This window comes from Elgaria multicarinata, chromosome 16 (assembly GCF_023053635.1).
Source record: "Elgaria multicarinata webbii isolate HBS135686 ecotype San Diego chromosome 16, rElgMul1.1.pri, whole genome shotgun sequence".
In the NCBI taxonomy this organism is placed as follows: domain Eukaryota; kingdom Metazoa; phylum Chordata; class Lepidosauria; order Squamata; family Anguidae; genus Elgaria; species Elgaria multicarinata.
In genome coordinates, this window is record NC_086186.1 from 23,078,766 (window position 1) to 23,097,727 (window position 18,962).

At 40.9% G+C, this 18,962-nt stretch overlaps 1 protein-coding gene across 4 annotated transcripts in view; it reads right to left on the reverse strand.

Annotated features, from left to right (window-relative positions):
* Nucleotides 1–18,962, reverse strand: part of MEF2A (myocyte enhancer factor 2A) — a 93,868-nt gene that overhangs the window by 15,561 nt on the left and 59,345 nt on the right. The window contains exons 4-7 of one of the 4 annotated variants that reach the window (XM_063142164.1): nt 15,263–15,394; nt 15,061–15,198; nt 11,140–11,359; nt 10,966–11,025 (exon numbers count right to left, since the gene is read on the reverse strand). In XM_063142164.1, the coding sequence (XP_062998234.1) occupies nt 10,966–11,025; nt 11,140–11,359; nt 15,061–15,198; nt 15,263–15,394 (550 nt within the window). Of the gene's footprint in view, nt 1–10,965; nt 11,026–11,139; nt 11,360–15,060; nt 15,199–15,262; nt 15,395–16,914; nt 17,047–18,962 lie in introns of those variants that run through there. The other 3 variants (XM_063142163.1, XM_063142162.1, XM_063142161.1) reach the window with 3 other exon arrangements.

An 18,962-nucleotide genomic window follows, 5' to 3' on the forward strand; every position in this document is an offset into this window, starting at 1 on the left:
GCCTGGAATCATTTCTGGTGCTGTACAGAACTCTTGGGGCTTATTACACCTTGCTCAGTCTACATAAAAAGAACTCTTTCCCGACAACTGCACTTATGCTGTTTTTCAACACGGTCTCCAAAAAACTCAACTGATCAGATCTCTTACTTCAACAAGAAACATGTACAGAATTATGTGTTAATAGACTACGGAATGGTGCAATCATGAACAATATCGTATTAAATGGATCAGAGTACTCCCCAGTGTCCTATTTTATTACAGTAAGTTCATATTAAATTTAGATGCAACTCCATTCCATGTACTTAAGTCCCCTGAGCAAATAAGTTAAGAATGACAAGTTAATTAAATATGTTAATAAGATAGAACTGTGGCTTTCAAATGTTCTATTTGTAGGGAACACTTTCCACATCAAACTTGTCTGCCAAATAACACCTGCTTCCTGAATTCTGAAGCCTATGCCAAGGTCCACACTGGCCATTACTGTTGGGACTTGTTATCCTTGTGCATGAACTAAGAGTGTGACCTAGAACATGCTCAACTCTGTTATGACCGTGCAGTGCAGGGAAGAGTATAGAAAAATACCTTTCTATACTGCATGGAACAGCACCAAAAATACCTCCAATACTCTCTGGGGCTTTCACAGAAAATATGGCCTGGTAGGTACATTTTATTACAGTGAGAGAGAACAAGATGCATGGCTAAACTATTAGGCATGGTTCATATGTAACGACAATCCAGAATATGGGTTGAGTATGAGTTGCTGAATCAGGTGTTTTTTTAAAAAATTGTGGGTTCTTGTTACATGCGAACCCTGCACTATGGTTTGTTAACCATGACTAACCCAGAGTTTACAGCCCTACAACAAACCATGGGTTCTCTTCCTGGGTTCTTCACTGTTAACAAGCCATAGTTAAACCATAGAGCAAGGTTCACCTGTAACAAAAACATAATGATTCAACAACAACCCATGATTCAATGACAACCATTACTCAATCCATTGTTGTTACATGCAAAGCAGGCCTTACGATGCCAAAACGCCTGCCCAAGCCTCAGGCTTATGCATTCCCCTCTCCTTGCTTTAGGCACATCCACAAAGAAGAGATCAGATGCTTTTGCTTCTGTTTTCAACTAACCGTGGTTTGTCATTACAACCAAACCTGGACAAACTTGTTAGTTTAAGGAAACACGCCAACTTCAAAATCTGGCTTGTTTCTCTAAAACAGTTAAGAGTAACCACAGTTTGTCCAGGACTGTACACAATGACAAACCAATATGAGAAGTGATCAATTCTTCATTAAGGGAGTAGTTCTAGCAACCAAGGAGGCAGTAGTAAAACCACTGTTCAAGAAGCCAAGCTGGATCAAGCATTTCCAGACCTGTATGAACCTGCCCAAGCATTTAAAGATCAGTGTTGGAGACCTTACTCCTAGCTCAGCAGCTAGGAGGGTATTAGGGATAGAGCTTTTTCGGTGGGGACCATGTGGGTTTTGTGTGTGTGTGTGTGTGTGTGTGTGAAACTGTAATTGTAAGCTGCCCTTGAAAGCAATCTGCCCTGAAAGGTAGGTTAAATATCTTCATCATAATCACAATACAATTAGTAGAAAATGGAAGCAAAAGCTTCCTATCTCCTCCTTGCAGATGTGTCAAAAGAGAGGGAAGGGAGTAGTGCATAAACCCAAGCCTCATGCGCATAATGCTAATTGAGTGGCTGCATTTAGATATAATGCTAACTTGTTTATTTGTTTATTTTTATATTTATATCCCACCTTTTTCCCTTTTGCAAGGAACTCAGTGTGACTTAAATCGTCGTCCTCCTCTCCATTTTATCCTCACAGCAACACTGTGAGGTAGCATAGGTTGAGAGTCAGTGACTGGCACAACGTCACCCAGTGGGCACTAGAGCCCAGGTCTCGAGTCTCAGTCCAATACTCAAACTACACCACATTATTTTAGCCTCACAAGACCAAATTGCAATGAGCCTTGAACACCAGTGTGGTGTAGTGGCTAAAGTGTTCGACTGGGAGTTGGGAGATCCAGGTTCTAGTCCCCACACCGGGCCATGGAAACCCACTGGGTGACTTTGGGCCAGTCACAGACTCTCAGCCCAACCGACTTCACAGGGTTGTTGTGAGGATAAAATGGAGAGGAGGAGGAGGATTATGTACGTCGCCTTGGGTTTCTTAAGAGGAAAAAAGGTGGGATATAAATGCAATAATAAATAAATATAAATACATATGTACTACCCCCTCCCCTCTGCCAGCACGGCATCAAGTCTGGAATCTATGTTCATTCAACTACAGTTAGTGTGTCATCAGAACACAAAACTGTCGTTAATCTGAACTATAGTGTATTGAAAGAAGCCAGCTTCACAAACCAAGGTTTGAAGTTGGGTTCTTCAAACAAGCCATAGTGAAAATTAACTACAAGTTGTCTGGTTTTAGATGTCACAACAAGCTGTGGTTAATTTAACATGGAAATGAAAGCTTCAGAACTCCTCTTTGTGACTGCACTGGGAGAGGGGTATATGTGCAAATTTGCAGACCTCATTCTTTTAAAAAGCCAATTGCTTACAACTACTGTCAGTTCTGCTCTTCAGTCCATGTCTTTCTTTCCTCTCCCAACTACATTTTCTCATTTTTAAATGAATTTTGGAGTAATTAAAACTCTGCACTGCTCAAATTATGCAAAAGGGCAGCAGCGGTAACGGTGGGGTGTAACCAAAAATAAGCAACCACAGGTATATTTGCATTGCACAAAACTTAAATGTTGCCATGCCATCCTAGCAGGCCTCTCCTCCAGCATCTGCCCTCATGTCTCTTCTTTCCCTATTTTTCTTTCAGCTAGATTTCTTTTTTGTTTCACTTTAGTTTTAGGCACTTAAGTTGTTGTTGTTGTTGTTGTTGTTGTTGTTGTTGTTATTATTATTATTATTATTATTATTATTATTATTATTATTATTGCAGCTTCAATCGTTGCAATTTTGTATTTGTGAAAACCCTAGTCGTTTTCTAAAAGCAATGTGCAAATGTCCTTCGGAAACACAATTGCACTATGGCTGTAGCTTAGCAACAGCACTGCACAAACTGTAAATATTCTCGCATGTGGAAGAACACGCAGTAATTGTAACCAGGCTGAAAAAAAAGATGGGAATCTGGTCAAGCATTTGTTTCTGGCTACAAAAAACAAAGAAACATAAAACTCAGCTTGTGGGATCCAAGCCCAAACTGAAGAGTCATAGAAGGCTCGTTGGCACACACAGTTGACGGATAGGCAGTATTTACATAACATGTCCAAACGATTTTTATGAAGTTGACGTTAAGTATCCAACCAACCCCATCTGCGCTTTCAGCCTTCTACAAAATGAACTGACAGAACCAAACTAGAAGAGAGAGAGGAATTACACTGCAAAGCACCCAGTGATCACCGCCATTTGTGCAAACATAAAAAGGACAGACCACTGGTCCAGTTAACCGATGCCTGCATATTCTGACCAGGGCTTGAACCCAGGGCCTCTGCATGCAAAACACATACTACCACCACTGAGTGACGACCCCTCTCCTTAAAGAATGTTTTCAAGGTGGCATTCAGAAAGATGCCAAACTGAGGTATGCATTGGCTCTCTCTCAAGCTCTGCAGTATCCGTATGGTATTGTGGGCAAGGCTACACAGAGCTACAGAGCTACGTGTAGTGTGATGCAACCTGACATCAGAGTTATATCCACCATAGTGAAGTCTGCAGAGGAACTACCCAGAAGACTGTTGAAGGTCAAAAGGCAAAAGATGTCAGGGGTGGGGAATCTCCAGCTAGACCAAATGCCCACTAATATCAGGAGGGAATATAGGCAAATCATGAGTGAGCTGCCATAAAAGGTAAAGGAATAACTGCACGATGAAACAAAATGGAAGCTAAAGCAGGCAATCTCATGTGCACCTAACTGGTGGGCAGATTACAGAGGAGGGGGGAAGGAAGGATCATTTAGGGTTACAAAGACATGCACTTCACTGAAGGGAGGACATGAGGTGAACACATGGCTTCCACCACAGATGGTCTGCCCACACTGCAGAGCGAATGCATACAAGCGGTGGACACTACCGCAGATCCCTTCTCACAACATGGTGGCATGGGAAGGCTGGAAAGAACTTATGCCTCACTTAGAAGTTTTCTACATCTACTTAGGAAAGCTTTACACTTTAAAGGCAGAACACATCACTATTGTCAGTCAACTCCTTTAAGACCAATGCGCAGCACTCAAGATCACCAATACTACAGCTCACAGTGAGTAAGCTACCAACAACGTTAATTGTGCATTACTGTTTTCTTGTCACTCCACAGTCTGCTGTTTCAGTGAAGCCCAACAGAAACTGGATTTGGCTGCAATGAACACTGCCATAGTAAACAACTCCTCGGAGTGTGTATATTATTCAGAAGTCTTTTAGCGCAAGCTTCTAAAAGGCCATGCTCTAAGCCTATTTACCTGAAGTAATCCCCCATTAACTGCAATGGAAGTTGCTTCAAAGCCAGTGTGCTTGTGAATATTTACTTGTAAATTATGTTTATCTTAATGGGAATTACATCAGTATAGGGCACTAGTTTCTCTCTCTCTCTCTCTCTCTTTCTTGGAAGACTATTTCTCTTTTCAAGCATGCAGGCAGCTCGTGTATTAAAGCTGTTCTGCTTTTGCTTCCACACCCAATACAGTCATTTCCTGAAGCCCTTCTTACAAGGGACTGTCAGTCGTTCAGGGAACATTTCATACCCTTTAATGGCACTGTCACACAAAGCTTTCCTCGATTGAATTTTCTACGCAGGGCTTCAGTCAGATCTGAAGCACTCTGCCTGCCAGAAAGCAGAGGATAAGGCATCAATACAGGAAGGAGGGAGTGCGTAGAGGATAAACTCTATACTCAACTTAAGGACGCTTGTGCCCTCTCCCCGCAACACTTCACTACTCTTCTGGTAAGAAACTGTGTGTGCCTACTACACTCAAGGGGAGTTCTCACAACCCGAGCACCTATCTAGATTGGGAAACGTTTTTGTTCTTCAAAACCGTACAAGCTGCTTTACTAGACACAGACCTTGGAAAGCCAAGAATATCAAATTATAAATGCAAATGAAAGGGCACTTAAAGCAAAGGATTTTTTCGCGTAAGGTCAGGAGCCAGAGGCCGATAATGATTACAAGATGATGTAATTGTCAGGCAGCTTTCTCAAGTGAAGCTTGGGTAACTCTTTCCATGCCACCTCCCTCTTCCCAGCACAATGAGCATACATGTACACGCATACACATGCCGATTAAAGCCAGTAATTGGCACTTTAAAAATCGAAGTATGAAAAGAGAAAGAAGAACTCGCTACATCTGGAAAAGCATTTGAGAAGTGGAATTGCTGTCTTGCACTGGGATCAAGTTTTTGTTTGTTTGTTTACTCTAGACAGTATTTTAATCACTTGCAAAAATGTGCTTTTAAAAAGTACTTTCATTTAAGGAGCAGCTCTACTGGACTGTGCGGCATGAGTCAAAGACTTGGTTTTTTTATTATTATTATTTTAAAGAAACTTGCTGATCAGGTTAAACCAAAGAGCGATTATTTGGTTTACTGATGCAATTAGTCTATCGCTGAAAAGGTGCTGCCCTGTGAGGTAATTTAAAGCCAAAACTAAAAAAAAAAAAGGCAAGAACTTCAACTATTTACTCTATCATCTTCAATTTGTTTTAAATATGGTATTTCTTCTTTAGTGTCCTCCCTTCCAACAGTATTTAATTCTACCACCCCTGCTCTGTATTTCACAATACAAACTGCATCGTCTGATGGCAGAAGACACGTGACTGGAAAGCACTCTCCATTGTCAGTGTTCATCTTGAAATTAATTACGACTATTGATGTCAACCTTTTAGAGAAAAACTGAAAGCATGTATGTGGGTTTGGATTATTTCAAGCTTGCTATAACCACATAAAATGACTGAAAAGAAAGAGTATTACATTTGTGACTTTCCCATCCTTAAAGGCTACTATCACGTTATTAATTAACTTATACCCAGCCCTGCCTGTCTGCCATAAACTAGGTCTCTACGGTAGCTTGGGTTGAAGATGATGTATTGTTCTGTAAAGTATCCAGTTCACATAAACATGCCATGGCCTTAACAGCCGGGGACTCCTGGCAATCAAAAGCTAGTTTAAATCAGAGAGATTTCAAAAGTTGCCCAAATTTAGCAATTCAATGTGATGCAAGAACCATTGCTGTTGGAACATAGTGTACAGATGCTATCCAGCCAACCTGCTCTTCAGTGAATATTAATAATAATGGATCACATATTGAGAAATATGCAAATTTACTCTGCTTCAGACACCCCCAAAGTCTTGCTGTCCTGTGTTGTGCTAATTCAAACCTGAGAACAATCATCAAAGGGAGCCTCACATACAGACCATTCTTGGTTAGTCTCCAGGTTATGAAGGCATGGATATCTACTGCTGGGTCTGATTCCGAAAGAAGTTATTGCAGATCTTGACATAGAGTTGATGAGATGCGTTCCTGCCATTGCTACGTTCTAGACAAAGGCATGGATTCAAGAGGAACACAAGCCTGAGCGACCAAAGGAAGGTTACACCTCTGGGATTGTTTAGCTTAGAAAAAAGGTGAGTAAGAAGAGACATGGAAAAACTGTACAAAATTATGCATGTGGAGAAAGTGGTGAGGGTCACATTTTTCTCCCCCGCTCATAATACTAGATCCTGGGGTCAACCCATGGAGCTGACTGGTGGGAGATTCAGAATAGATAAAAGGAAGTCCTTCTTCACACAGCACCTACGTAAACTATAGAATTTGCTACCACAATATGTAGTGATGGCCACCAACTTGAATGGCTTTAGAAGGGAATTAGATAAATTCATGCACAATAAGACTATCAATGACTACTCATCATGATGGCTATATGCTACCTCCAGTATCAGAGTCTGTATATACACATATGTACACCAGTTGCTGGGGAACATGGGTGGGAGGGTAGTAATGCACTCATGCCATACTTGTGGGTTTTCACAGGCAGCTGGTTGACCACTGCATAAACAGAATGCTAGACCAGGTGCAACTAGGTTTCATCCAGCATGGCTTATGTTCTTATGTTCACATGGAGCTCAATTCCCACAACTACCAGGCTACGTATCTCTTATTCAAATACGTTTTACATCTCGCATGACTTGCAAATAGTTATTTCTTTCCAAATGATTCTCTTTCACAAATCCTACAACTCACAACAAATTCCTTATGTTTATTTACAGGACAGACGTAAACCTGACACTCTCAGGTTTATATATCAGGCTTTTTAAATTGATAAAATGTGTCTGCTACGGCAATCAAGTTTTCATTCTCCAGTTTAAAATGTTGGGTTTCTGTGTGGTGGAATTTTTGGTTAGCTTTTATGTCGCATATATCTCCTTGGACATGTATTTCTAAAAATTGTGTATCACCCTTCAGCCAATAGATTTCAGGGAAATACAGTGTAAAAAAAAAGCGTAGAGGCAATTTATTATACAATTTTTTTAAAAAAAAACACTCTTACAAATCCATTACCGGAATAACATTCAGAGAGGTTTGCTATTTAATGGACCTTGTGAAGCCCACTAGCTGATATTCCTCCAGGACAGAGTTCTCTGTGCATTTTTATTCCTTTTGCAGTCTACCTCCCTAGCTTTCTGTGCATTACCTTTATTTTACTGGAACATTAACATTATTTACATAGCAATCATGTGAAATGCTGAGCTAGCTCCCCCTCAAACTAGGACACATTTGCCTTTCAAATGTGGCAGCTGTCTATCAGGCTCCCATCTCATCCCACCCTCTCCATTTATTTTAGCTTTTCTATGACATCTGGTGATACTGAGCAATCATCCCTGGGAAGAGCCTTTCAATGGCTGCCAATTTGTTTCTGGGTCCAATTCAAGGTGCTTTGAAAACCTTAAACTGCCTGGGTCCTAATTATCTCGCTGGAAATATCTCCTCTCCATATGAGCCAGTGCAGCCATTCAAATCCACAAGACACTTCTTCAAATTCCATCCTCATAGATGCCCACTCCTGCAGGGAGGCCAGGGCCTTTTCAGTTGTGCCCCCCAATGCTTTGGAATATCCCCCAAAAAAGCTTCATGCACCCCACTTCCTTGCTTTCTAAAGGCACCTCTCCTTTCCAAGGAGTATTTGAGTTAACTGGTTTTGCTTCTATAATAACTATGTTTTTAATCTGTATAATTTTTATACAGCATGTTTATGGAAAGTTAAAACCTAGCTCAAAAGCGTCTGTGTTTACAAGGAGAAGGGCGGGGAAAACAAAGGAGGAGGAAAAAGTTTAAATTCACCCAGCACAAAGGCGGAGAGAGACAGAGAGCAAGGGAATGAGCTGGAGGAAAGAGTTGAAATGGAGAAAAGAAGCAGATAAACCCCACAACTCAAATTTAACATTTAAGAGTCCCACTACTGTGTGACAGACACAATGGCCCAGGTCTTCAACACCTAATTCTCATACCTGGACTCTGGCTGGGTGACAATTAGTCTGATCCACGTGCTGAAATATAGCATGTGAGAGAAGAGTGGAGAAAATATGGAACTGCAAATGAAGAATTACAAGTTGATTTGAAACATTACTTGTTTCGCAAATAAAGGAACACACTGTGGTTTGCTTTTAGTCTATGCTCCAATTTAAGTAGGTCCTCCTTCAGAACGCATTTGCTGGGATGCAGTTTAGACTTTCAGGATGACAAAAGTTAAGTTCCCACCTGCCACAGTTTGTCAGTTAAGTAACCGGCAAGTCATAGTGTCCTGGCAGAATACTGCGCCCTGACAAATCAGTAGCACAGTATATTATTATTAGTAGTAGTATCCCGCCTTTTGCCCAATACTGGGCCTCAAGGCAGCCTTACAAAGTTTAAAACATACATTGGGGGGAAAAACAACGTTTAAAATACACAACAAAATTATAAGTCATTCACATAGATGGAGGGCCAGATTATTCTCCAAAGGCCTGCTGGAACAAACAAATTTTAGTCTGCTTTTGAAAGCCCATCAAGGAGGTAGCCAGTCTAGCCTCCCTGGGAAGAGAGTTCCAAAGCACTGGAGCAGCCACCGAGAAGACCCTCTCCCATGTTTCCACCAAGCGCACCTGTGAAGATGGTGGGACTGAAAGAAGGGCTTCTCCAGAAGATCTCAAAGCACAGGCAGGCTCATAAGGGAGAATACGGTCTTTCAAATAACCTGGACACGAGCATAACGTGAATGCCTTTGAAGTTACTGTTCGAACTCCTCTCACCGAGTCCCAACTACAAGAGCTACAATCACACATTTGAAGTTACCACTGGTACAAAAGATGAAGATTCAGGAAGTGACGAGGTTGCCCCTTTCTGCCCACTCAAGCCCATTCTCCTCATCTCCTCCCTCTGTTGATCCTGGTTAGCTTAAACTACCGTTCCGCATTACTCCTGAAATGAAGATCTGTTGTTTAATGGCAGTTTACCCAAGCAAAATTTTAAGCTACAGTTTGAACTTAACAAAGAACTATAGCTTAAGCTAGACAGAACTGGCATGGCCATAAAGGAAGGGTTGGGAGGGGGGCATATGGGCCTCACACTCATTCCAGGCTTTCTAAACTACAGTTTAGTGACCTTCTACAAATGGTTACTACACTACTGAGAAGGTGTAATACAGTGGGCTAACAGAGAAGCTCCCAACTCCCTGGTTGAAATCTTACCTCAACTACAAAATCACTAAAATGCCCGAAACGAGCCTCCATCTCAGTGATCCCCACCTCCTGCAATATGAGAATACTGACCAACATTCCAGGGTTGTTTTACATTTACCCAAAAGTTATATAAATACTCGAGTTCTGAACTCTAACCATTATTATTACTAATATTCTAATTCATAAACACTGAACATGTCATTCAAATGCAAATTCATTTATATCAGGAGTTCAGGCCTAAACATTCAGTAAAGCTGAGCAGTTCTGCAGAGTAGCAGAGGAAACGTTACAGCACAAAGAGCTCGGTTTCCCACAACCTACGTGTGCTAGCCATAACTTCAAACTGACATACACTCCTGTCTTTGTATCCAAAGGACTTCCAGACCTTTGAGTTTTATATTTACAATCAAGGCCTAGTTTTCTAGTACCACTGACAGGAAAGATCAATCTCTTTCCCAGGGGGAGGGAAAAACCTATGTTCTCCATTCCAGGCTAGCTGATCCTTCACCACCAACTGATATTGGGAGTGGGCAAGTAATATTGGCAGCAGGTGTTCATGCCATCTTCCAGTAATTTGAGAACTGGAACACAGATGCCTCCACACTGACTGAAGCAAGCAGCACACACCTCCCTAGCTTGTCAACAAGTGCAAGGGGGGAAATCCAAAGTCAAGCTAGCATGCAAGCCTACAGATTCAGGGTTTTGTTTTTTGTGTGACTGCTCTTTTCTATATAATGTATAAAAGTTAACCCCACCTCTAGTACACATTTTTTTAAAAAATCCTCTTACCCTTGTCCAAGGACTAACCCTTGTCCAAGAAAGCTTAAGACTGAGAGGGTGTCCTCCTTTTCCTGATGGACACATCTTCTTCATGATTGGCTTTGCCTTCTACAGAAGAGGGAGCTAACCTCCCTGCACCACTCCCTCACTGACCAAGAATCAAGTTTCACTACAACTACAGATGTTAAAATTGACAGTAACCCTATTTTCTAAATATTTACACTTGTATCTGTTCAGATACACTAAAAATGGACGCATTCAAGAAACCCTTGCAGGCTGCAAACATAAGCAAAAGCTAGAACAAAGGATCAGCAAATGTGCTTTCCCTTCAATTTAGAAGAGTAGGTCTTGAAGGAAACAGCTCGTGGTTGTCCATGTAACTTTGCTTTCTTCATCTCACTCTTAAATCTCCAATTTGGTCAAGCCTCTTACAGCACTCAAATCACAAAACTTTCCAACTCACCCACTGGACTAGAACCAGCTCCATTTGGCACTGAGAGATCTGTTGTGGTCAACATACCACCTAGTTAGGGAAGAGAAAAATAGGTATTTCAATCCATCTGATACATTGGTTATTGAAGTTAGTACAAGAAGTGTGAAAATGTGTTCACATTTATTTACAGAAATAAATTCTTACTTGCACTGCCTGTACTTGGTGGTCTCTGAGGACCTCCAGGTGACACATTTCTATGCAATGAGGCTTGAGGAGGGGTCAGCATGGTGGTGTCGGTCAAAGTAGAGCCTGCTGCCAATGCTGGGGATACAAGGGAACTCCCAGGATTACTGTAGGTTAAAGAATTGGGGCTGGACACAGGAACAGTGACCGACATTGAGAAGTTCTGCGGAGGCAACCCAGGCTGAAAAGAGTGGGGAGGAAATCATGTGAGCCAGATTTAGAGAGTTACCTTTTTCTCAAGTTTTAATCAAATGTTAGAATACCATCTTTTTGCTTTTTTAAAAAAGGTCTCAGTACAAACAACATAGAGAACGTTCAATGCAAAATACTATAATTTGTTACGTACAAACCACACAGCATTCTCAAAACTGGTTAGAAATAATTAAGAGTTACAGTTAATTACTTCAAATTCATCACATGGAGATATGTTTTACAAAATATTGCAAGTAAAAAAATGAAAAACGTTACTGGTATCCACCTGTAATATTCACACGAACTTTTAATAATTATACCTTTATAGTTAAACACAACTGTATCGTAGATTACTTAAGCATGCAGATAAAGAAGATTGTTAGGTGGTGGTGGTGGTGGTGGGACTCTGAGAAACACAATAAAAGTACTCTTTTTATTTTGAAATGTTCCAAAGCAAATTGAATTACACACATTATGTAGTTCTATGTCGCCATCATTTATTTATTATTTATTTAGAATATTTATATACCGCTCCCCATTGAAAAATTTCGGAGAGGTGTACAAGATAAAATGAAAATAAAAACAGAATAAAACAGTTAAAACAAATTTTAAAAGAAGCAAATACAGAGATTCAAGGCTGTATTAAGGAAAGGCTTCCTGGAATAAAGACGTTTTCAGGAGGCGCTGAAAGGAGTACAAGGTTGGAGCCTGCCTGACCTCCAGAGGCAGGGAATTCCATAGAGGGGAGCTACCATGCTGAAGGCTCTTCCCCTAGTGGACTCCAATCAAAGGATGGATCTATGTGGAACCACCAGGAGCAGACCCTCAGAGGACCTCAGTGACTGGGCAGGTTGGTAGGGGAAAAGGCGCGCTCTCAGGTATCCTGGTCCCAAGTTGTTTAGGGCTTTGAACACAAGTACAAGAACCTTCAACCTGGCCCAGTAGCAAATAGGCAGCCAGTGCAGTTCCCTCAGCAGAGGAGTTATATGCTAGAAAGAGGCAGCTCCAGACAACAGCCGAGCTGCAGCATTCTGCACTAGCTCCAGCTTCCGGAGCAGCTGCTATTATAATAGTCTTCACTTGAAAACCTATCCTCTTAAATATATTTCAAGTAACAAAAAAAATTGGGAAATTAAATTAATGCACAATTAGTTCCACCCTCCCCCTATTTTTTTAAGATTGCATTTGAAAGAATGCAACTTTGGTTTAAAAAAAAAAAAAGTACATGTATATATTGTGCCACCTCTTTCTTCAAATCACTCTTCCAAAACCGTATTTTCTGTGAAGCATATGGCCACAAGGTCCCATACCCTACTGTAACCAAGACCAAGTACGTGTAACTGCACTTCGTTCCCTCTAATTACACCTGCCTCCATTTCCCTTTGCTGTGTCTTTTGTGTTTATTTCTGGATTGCAATGCCCTCTTACAATTTTTCAAGTGTTGTTTACTTGGATGGTGCTATATAAAATGACAAGACCCGACAGCTTCCTCACAGCTCAACTGGTCAACAATTCATTATAACGTGACAGTTTTGTATATCACTATCTGAGCAACATGTCATTATGAATTAGAATTTTGCCTTACCAAGCGCAACTCATGTACCTCACTCCTTTCAAAATTCATATTGTAAGACAGTGATATGTCACAGCCTTTTTTTAAAAAAACCTTAAAATCATATGATTTCTAGGTCTTAGCACAATGGCGGACGACGAAGAACTGAGGTAAGGGCGGGAACCTCCAGGACATGCGCAGTAGCGTGGGGGAGGGGTTCCTGCCAAAAACGTTTTACCTAGCTAGTAGAGGTTCCGGTTTAGGTCTCCGCGCAGGCGCAGAGGCCATACGTGTGATGCACAGAGACCACGAAGAAGAAAAGGAAGTTCTGCTTGACAGAGAACCCTCTCCCATTGCAAATAAGCTCTCATAGGACGCATCTCTTTAAAGCTATATTCCACACCAACCCTAAACACATTTACTTGCAAGAAAGTCTGCAATGGAATTTATTTCCATGCAAACAACTCAATCATAACAATTTTCAAGGTGCTGGTGCCTAGAAAGCCTTACGTGGCTTGGGATCACAATACCTGACGGAATGCCTCTCCCGGAATGAACCTACCCGTAAACTACGCTCAACATCTAAGGTCCTCCTCCAAGTGCCTACTCCGAGGGAAGCTCAGAGGATGGCAACAATAGGGTGACCATATGAAAAGGAGGACAGGGCTCCTGTATCTTTAACAGTTGTATTGAAAAGGAGATTTCAGCAGGTGTCCTTTGTATATATGGGGAACCTGGTGAAATTTCCTCTTCATCACAACAGTTAAAGCTGCAGGTGCCCTGCCCTCTTTTAAATCTGGTCACTCTAGTATAGCTCCTGCACCTTTAACTGTTGTGATGAAGAGGGAATTTCACCAGGTTCTCCATATATACAAATGACACCTGCAGAAATTCCCTTTTCTATGCAACTGTGAAAGATATAGGAGCCCTGTCCTCCTTTTCATAGGGTCAACCTAGGCAACAAGGGAGAGAGCCTTTTCAGTGGTGGCCCCCCAATTATGGAATGATCTCCCCAATGAGGCTCGCCTGACACTAACATAGTTATCTTTTTAGTGCCTTTTCTCTTCTCCCAGGCAGTTAACAACATATGCTGATTTTTTTAACTGACCCTAGAAAAATTGTTTTAAATGGATATTGTTGTTTTCATGCTTTTGTTGATTTTAAATTTTTGTATATTTGTTTTGAATGTTCACTGTTTTAACTGTAATAATAAATGTAATAATAAATTATAGCTGGTTTGGTCCTACCCAATTAAATGCCTAGAATAATCAGTCTCTTCTTGGGGCAACTATGTCAGGCACAGGTGCCCAGAACAGAAATAATTTCGTTGTGTATGTAGGGTACTAATCTAGGAATGAAGTTAAAGCAAATTAGGACTTTGTCAACGTTACACATTTTGAATCAATTTGTCATGGTTTCTCCAAACAAAACCAAGGAATTTAGTTTTGTAATCTTGTTAAGAATCCTGTTAAGAGATTCCAATCCCTCTCAAAGAATTTCTCAATGGGGAACTGTAACAATTCATCGTTAGGTACAGACTGTCTAACTCCCCCAGAGTTACAGTTTGTGTGCACTTGACTTCAAAGACATCTGAATTGTGTGCCAAGGAATCCCAGTTTCTGAGAATATAATAGCGTTTGGGTTTTTTCCCCACAGAAACGAAAACATACAACTGGGATCATACATGACAAAAGATGACAAGAACTGATTTATTGAGAAAATGAGGGAACCTACATACAATGCATTTCCCCAGCCCTGAAAGGTTTACACTATGCCTTGTTTTATATCAGCTATGTCAAGAGACACTGCACACATTTATGTTTTTGGAGGCACTGATGAGGACTAGGAACTTATTTCATGAAAGCAGAACTTCTGAGGAAGCTCACTGCATGAGAGACTTTTCATGTTGCCTTCTCCCATATAGATATACAGCCCACAAAGTGCCTCACTCACAGAGTTTACATAATAGGTTTCTTACAACCAGATTTCTGTCTCAGATATATGCACCTTATGTGGGTACTTCTCCTTTATCATCATGAATAGCCATATTATCTTTATTGTAGCTTTCAGTATTAAGGAGGTATCATTAAATGTTCTCATGCATGTAATAAAAGCACAAGCCATACCACAGTACTCACTGCGATTTTATGATTCCGCATCATATTATCAAACTCTTCATTAATTTTTTTATATTTTTCTTCTGTATGTGGCGTGAGCACATATGAAGTGTCAGGGTCCGGGCTGTCGCACCCTCTGTTTTCTTTCTTGTTCAGAGCCTAAATAATGAAGTTAATAAAAAGAATCAACAAATAAAAAGTAGGAGGTAAAAAAAGTACTTACAGGGCCCCGCTTGAAAATAAAATCACTATCTTCATTTAGTTTGCTGAATCTGTCCTCCGATAGTGGACTGTGCTCAAAGTAATCGTCAGCATCAGGACTCTCACAACCATTAAGGCCTTTCTTTCTTAAAGTCTGAAATACAATTGGAAAATTCACACACAGACAATACTAAACTTGCCATGTTGTTTTTTAAACCGCAAACTTGCATCAAGAGAGCACAGACTTTTCAGCCCTCTTAACACACATACCATTTCCCCCCCTGTATAACCATCACAGTGATTTTCAAACGTTTCTATGAGGCTTGGGAGTATTTGGGAGCCTTAAAGGATCCTTGACGTGAAAACGGAATTGCAGATGCTTTCCTGAAAGAAAGCTTGGCTAACTTGACCAATCTTCACCTGGGATAATGCATAACCCCCAAAGAGTTCTGTGTGTATTCTAGGTTCACTTGTTCCTTGAGAACGTATCCTAGAACAAGGGTGGGTAGCCACAATCCACTGTGCAGGGTACACAAAGGATCACATAACTAATTTGTGTTAAGACTTTACTTCTAAGAGATCCTGAGACCTGAAATTCACATTACAAGGGGCTCCGTGTTATTCTTTGCTTTTATTTAAAGCAAAAACTAGTCTGAGTTTTGGAATGAAGGACGGACGGACGGACAGAACAAGGCTGCTTAATTCTTTCCTCTCTGGCAGTGTTGGAGCTCAAAAACCACTCTTTTAGAGCTCCCTCTCCCTCTCCCTCTCTCACACACACAGTGAGGAAGACTGTGCATGTGAGCAGGTGAAAAAAGTAGATTAGCAAGGGTGTTTTTTTTTAGCTAAGAACCAGAAAGTTGGGGTTGTGCCAGAAAAGAAAGACTTGAACAACTTCTATTGACCTGCCCTTCCTCCACTCCAACATACGTGAGTGGGGGGTAGGGATCCTCTGTAATATGCACATTGAACCCTAGAACACACTTCTATGTTGTCAATTTAAACACATTTCAACATACATTCTAGTTTGAGAGATAAAAGAAGATCAATCAAGACTGAAGTCAGCCAACCCCTGACCTAAGTTTTCCTAGAATTCCCTGCAAGGTGCTGGTGTTCCTCCGAAGAAGAACCACAGTGAGGGGGGGGGAGTTTCTTGAGGTTAGAAAGTTTGAAAACCACCATTCTAAGCAATGCTTAAAAACTGACTTCCGAGAGAATTACAGGTTTTTAGCATTTCAAAGATGGGACAGTTATGTTCTGGTCTCATATCATTTTCTCTTTCCATTCTATGAATTTGGCGAGTTTGGTTTACAAACCAGAAATGCACTTGGTTGAGTAGTAATGAATAGGCACCCAGAATTTCCAGAAAGGTGCAGAACATCTCCATTCCATCCACCTTTTAAATTAATAACCATAACATTTTGTTGCAAAAGGTGCAGGGAAAGAGACTTTTGTCAAAACCATTTGAACTTTATCAACCCAAAAGGAGGAGTTGCACTCTCAAGGTTTTCAAGCAAGCCTACGTAGATTGTATTCCATTATGGCTTGTACTTTCTTAGCAATAACTATTTACTAATAACAGATTGCTTAAACACCTTGGAAGTTTTGAAACACACTAGATAATATGACAATGAGAATTAAAACTCAAGCACAAGTATTCAACTATATATCCACCTGCAGTAAATTTACTTCTGAGGAAAAGGTAGAAGAACGAATCAGATCAAGTTGTGAGGCAGCTGCATTCCCATGACAACTGTAAGTGTTAGGTGCCGTGGTACATTTAAGCAACATTTAATTTAATTTCTTTCCTAGCAGCACCAACGTACCCTCAACATTTCACGTAACACAATCAAATTGTGTAAAGATCACAAGGCACCATTAAGATATAATTCCCTCTCGGGTTACTTGGCATAGTGTCGTGTGTTCCACATACAGTGCCTAGAACTCCCACTAAATCAGCATGCACAGGGAAAACAGGTGTAGCTTTCGCCAACACCTGTCACAGCACTTATCTCTACTGTCTAACCAATCAGGTGGATACTTATATGGACTTAACCATACATGGCCCTGCTGTCCAACGCTTTGAAAGCAGCTAACCCTCCTAAACCTTCAACAAGGCTAGCCTGCCAGTCTTCTACACTGTGATATCAGCAGGGAAAATGCTAAACACTACAGCAGTCTGGATTACATTTAACCTTTATAAATTATTGAATACTATAAATAGATTCAGAAAGCATATGGCATTCATACCAGAATACACACATTTTGCCCAACATGACTCAACACTCTACACTTGCATATCTAGAAAAAGCAAATTATTTACATTAAAAATTGTACACAGTAAGCATGGGGGGAGAGAGAACTAGGTTTATAGAAGTCAGAGGCTATAGCAATGCTCCTGACCATTCCCAAGACACACTCCAATCGGTGTGTGTGTGTGTGTGTGTGAGAGAGAGAGAGAGAGAGAGAGAGAGAGAGAGACTGTTGTGTGCACACAGGTGTTTATGATGGTGTACAACCTGTACTGGATGAGACTGCACTTTCCCTAATGGAGCATGGAGCAGGTTCATAGCTTGGGGGTTCTTCTGGAATCATCATTGCCACTTGAGACTGAGGTGGGCTCAGTGACACAGAGTGCCTTGCACCAACTTCAGTTGGCGGTCCAACTACATCCGTATCTAGACAGGGATAAACTGGCTTCAATAGTCTATGCTCTGACAACCTCCAACACACTGCAATCCACTGTATGTGAGGTTACCTTTGAAAACAGTCCAGAAGCTGCAGTTTTTGTAAAATGCAGTGGCCAGATTAACAGTGGGAACCAGAAAGTCTGAACATATAACACCAATTCTGGCCTGCTTGCACTGCCTGCCTGTACATTTCTGAGCCCAATTGAAAGTGCTGGTTTTGAGCTACAAAGTTTTACTTAGTTCAGGATCACAATACGTAATGGAATGCTTCTCTCAGTATGAATCTACCCGTACTGTGACAGTCATCATCAGAAACCCTCTTACAAGAGCTGTTCGAAGGATGGCAATGAGCGCATTCTCAGTGGTGCCCCCCTCAATTATGGAACACCCTCCCCAGTGAAGTCCACTTGCTTCCAACATGGTCATCTTTTCAGCACCAGATTAAGACTTTCCCCTACTCCTAGGTATTTGACAGACATATGATAAGATTTTAAACAGCTCGTGGGATTTTTATTATTGTGTAAAATTGTTTTATATTTTTGTATGTAAGAGATTTTATTAGGTTGTATTTTTACTGTTTTAATCTTTGTAAACCATCCAGAGAGCTTTGGCTATTGGGCACTATAGAAATGGAATAAATGAGTTGAAGTGTATGTGTGTATGTGCATGCACATTAGGTTCCACTGGGACCTAGAAGCACTGATAAGTGTTTAATCTTTTGTCTTACTAAAAAAAGTCTGCATAGAAAAGAGCTGGAATGAGTTCATCCCACCAGTCTGAAACTTCTAAGCTCAGAACAAAAAGATATTTGCTCTCTTTGTAATAGTTATTTTAAGAATGGAATTAACCCTGCCTTGACTCAGGAGGAAGGAAAAGGTCTTATTATCTCTCACTTCAGATTCTGGAAATCTTCATTCCAAACCAAGTTCTTGTCACTCTCATGTCGCTTAAAGCTACAGTTCCCCAATCCTGATAAATAAGTCAAAGTCTGTGTTGAGCTCTAAAAGTTTGGCCTCCTAATCTCACACAGGG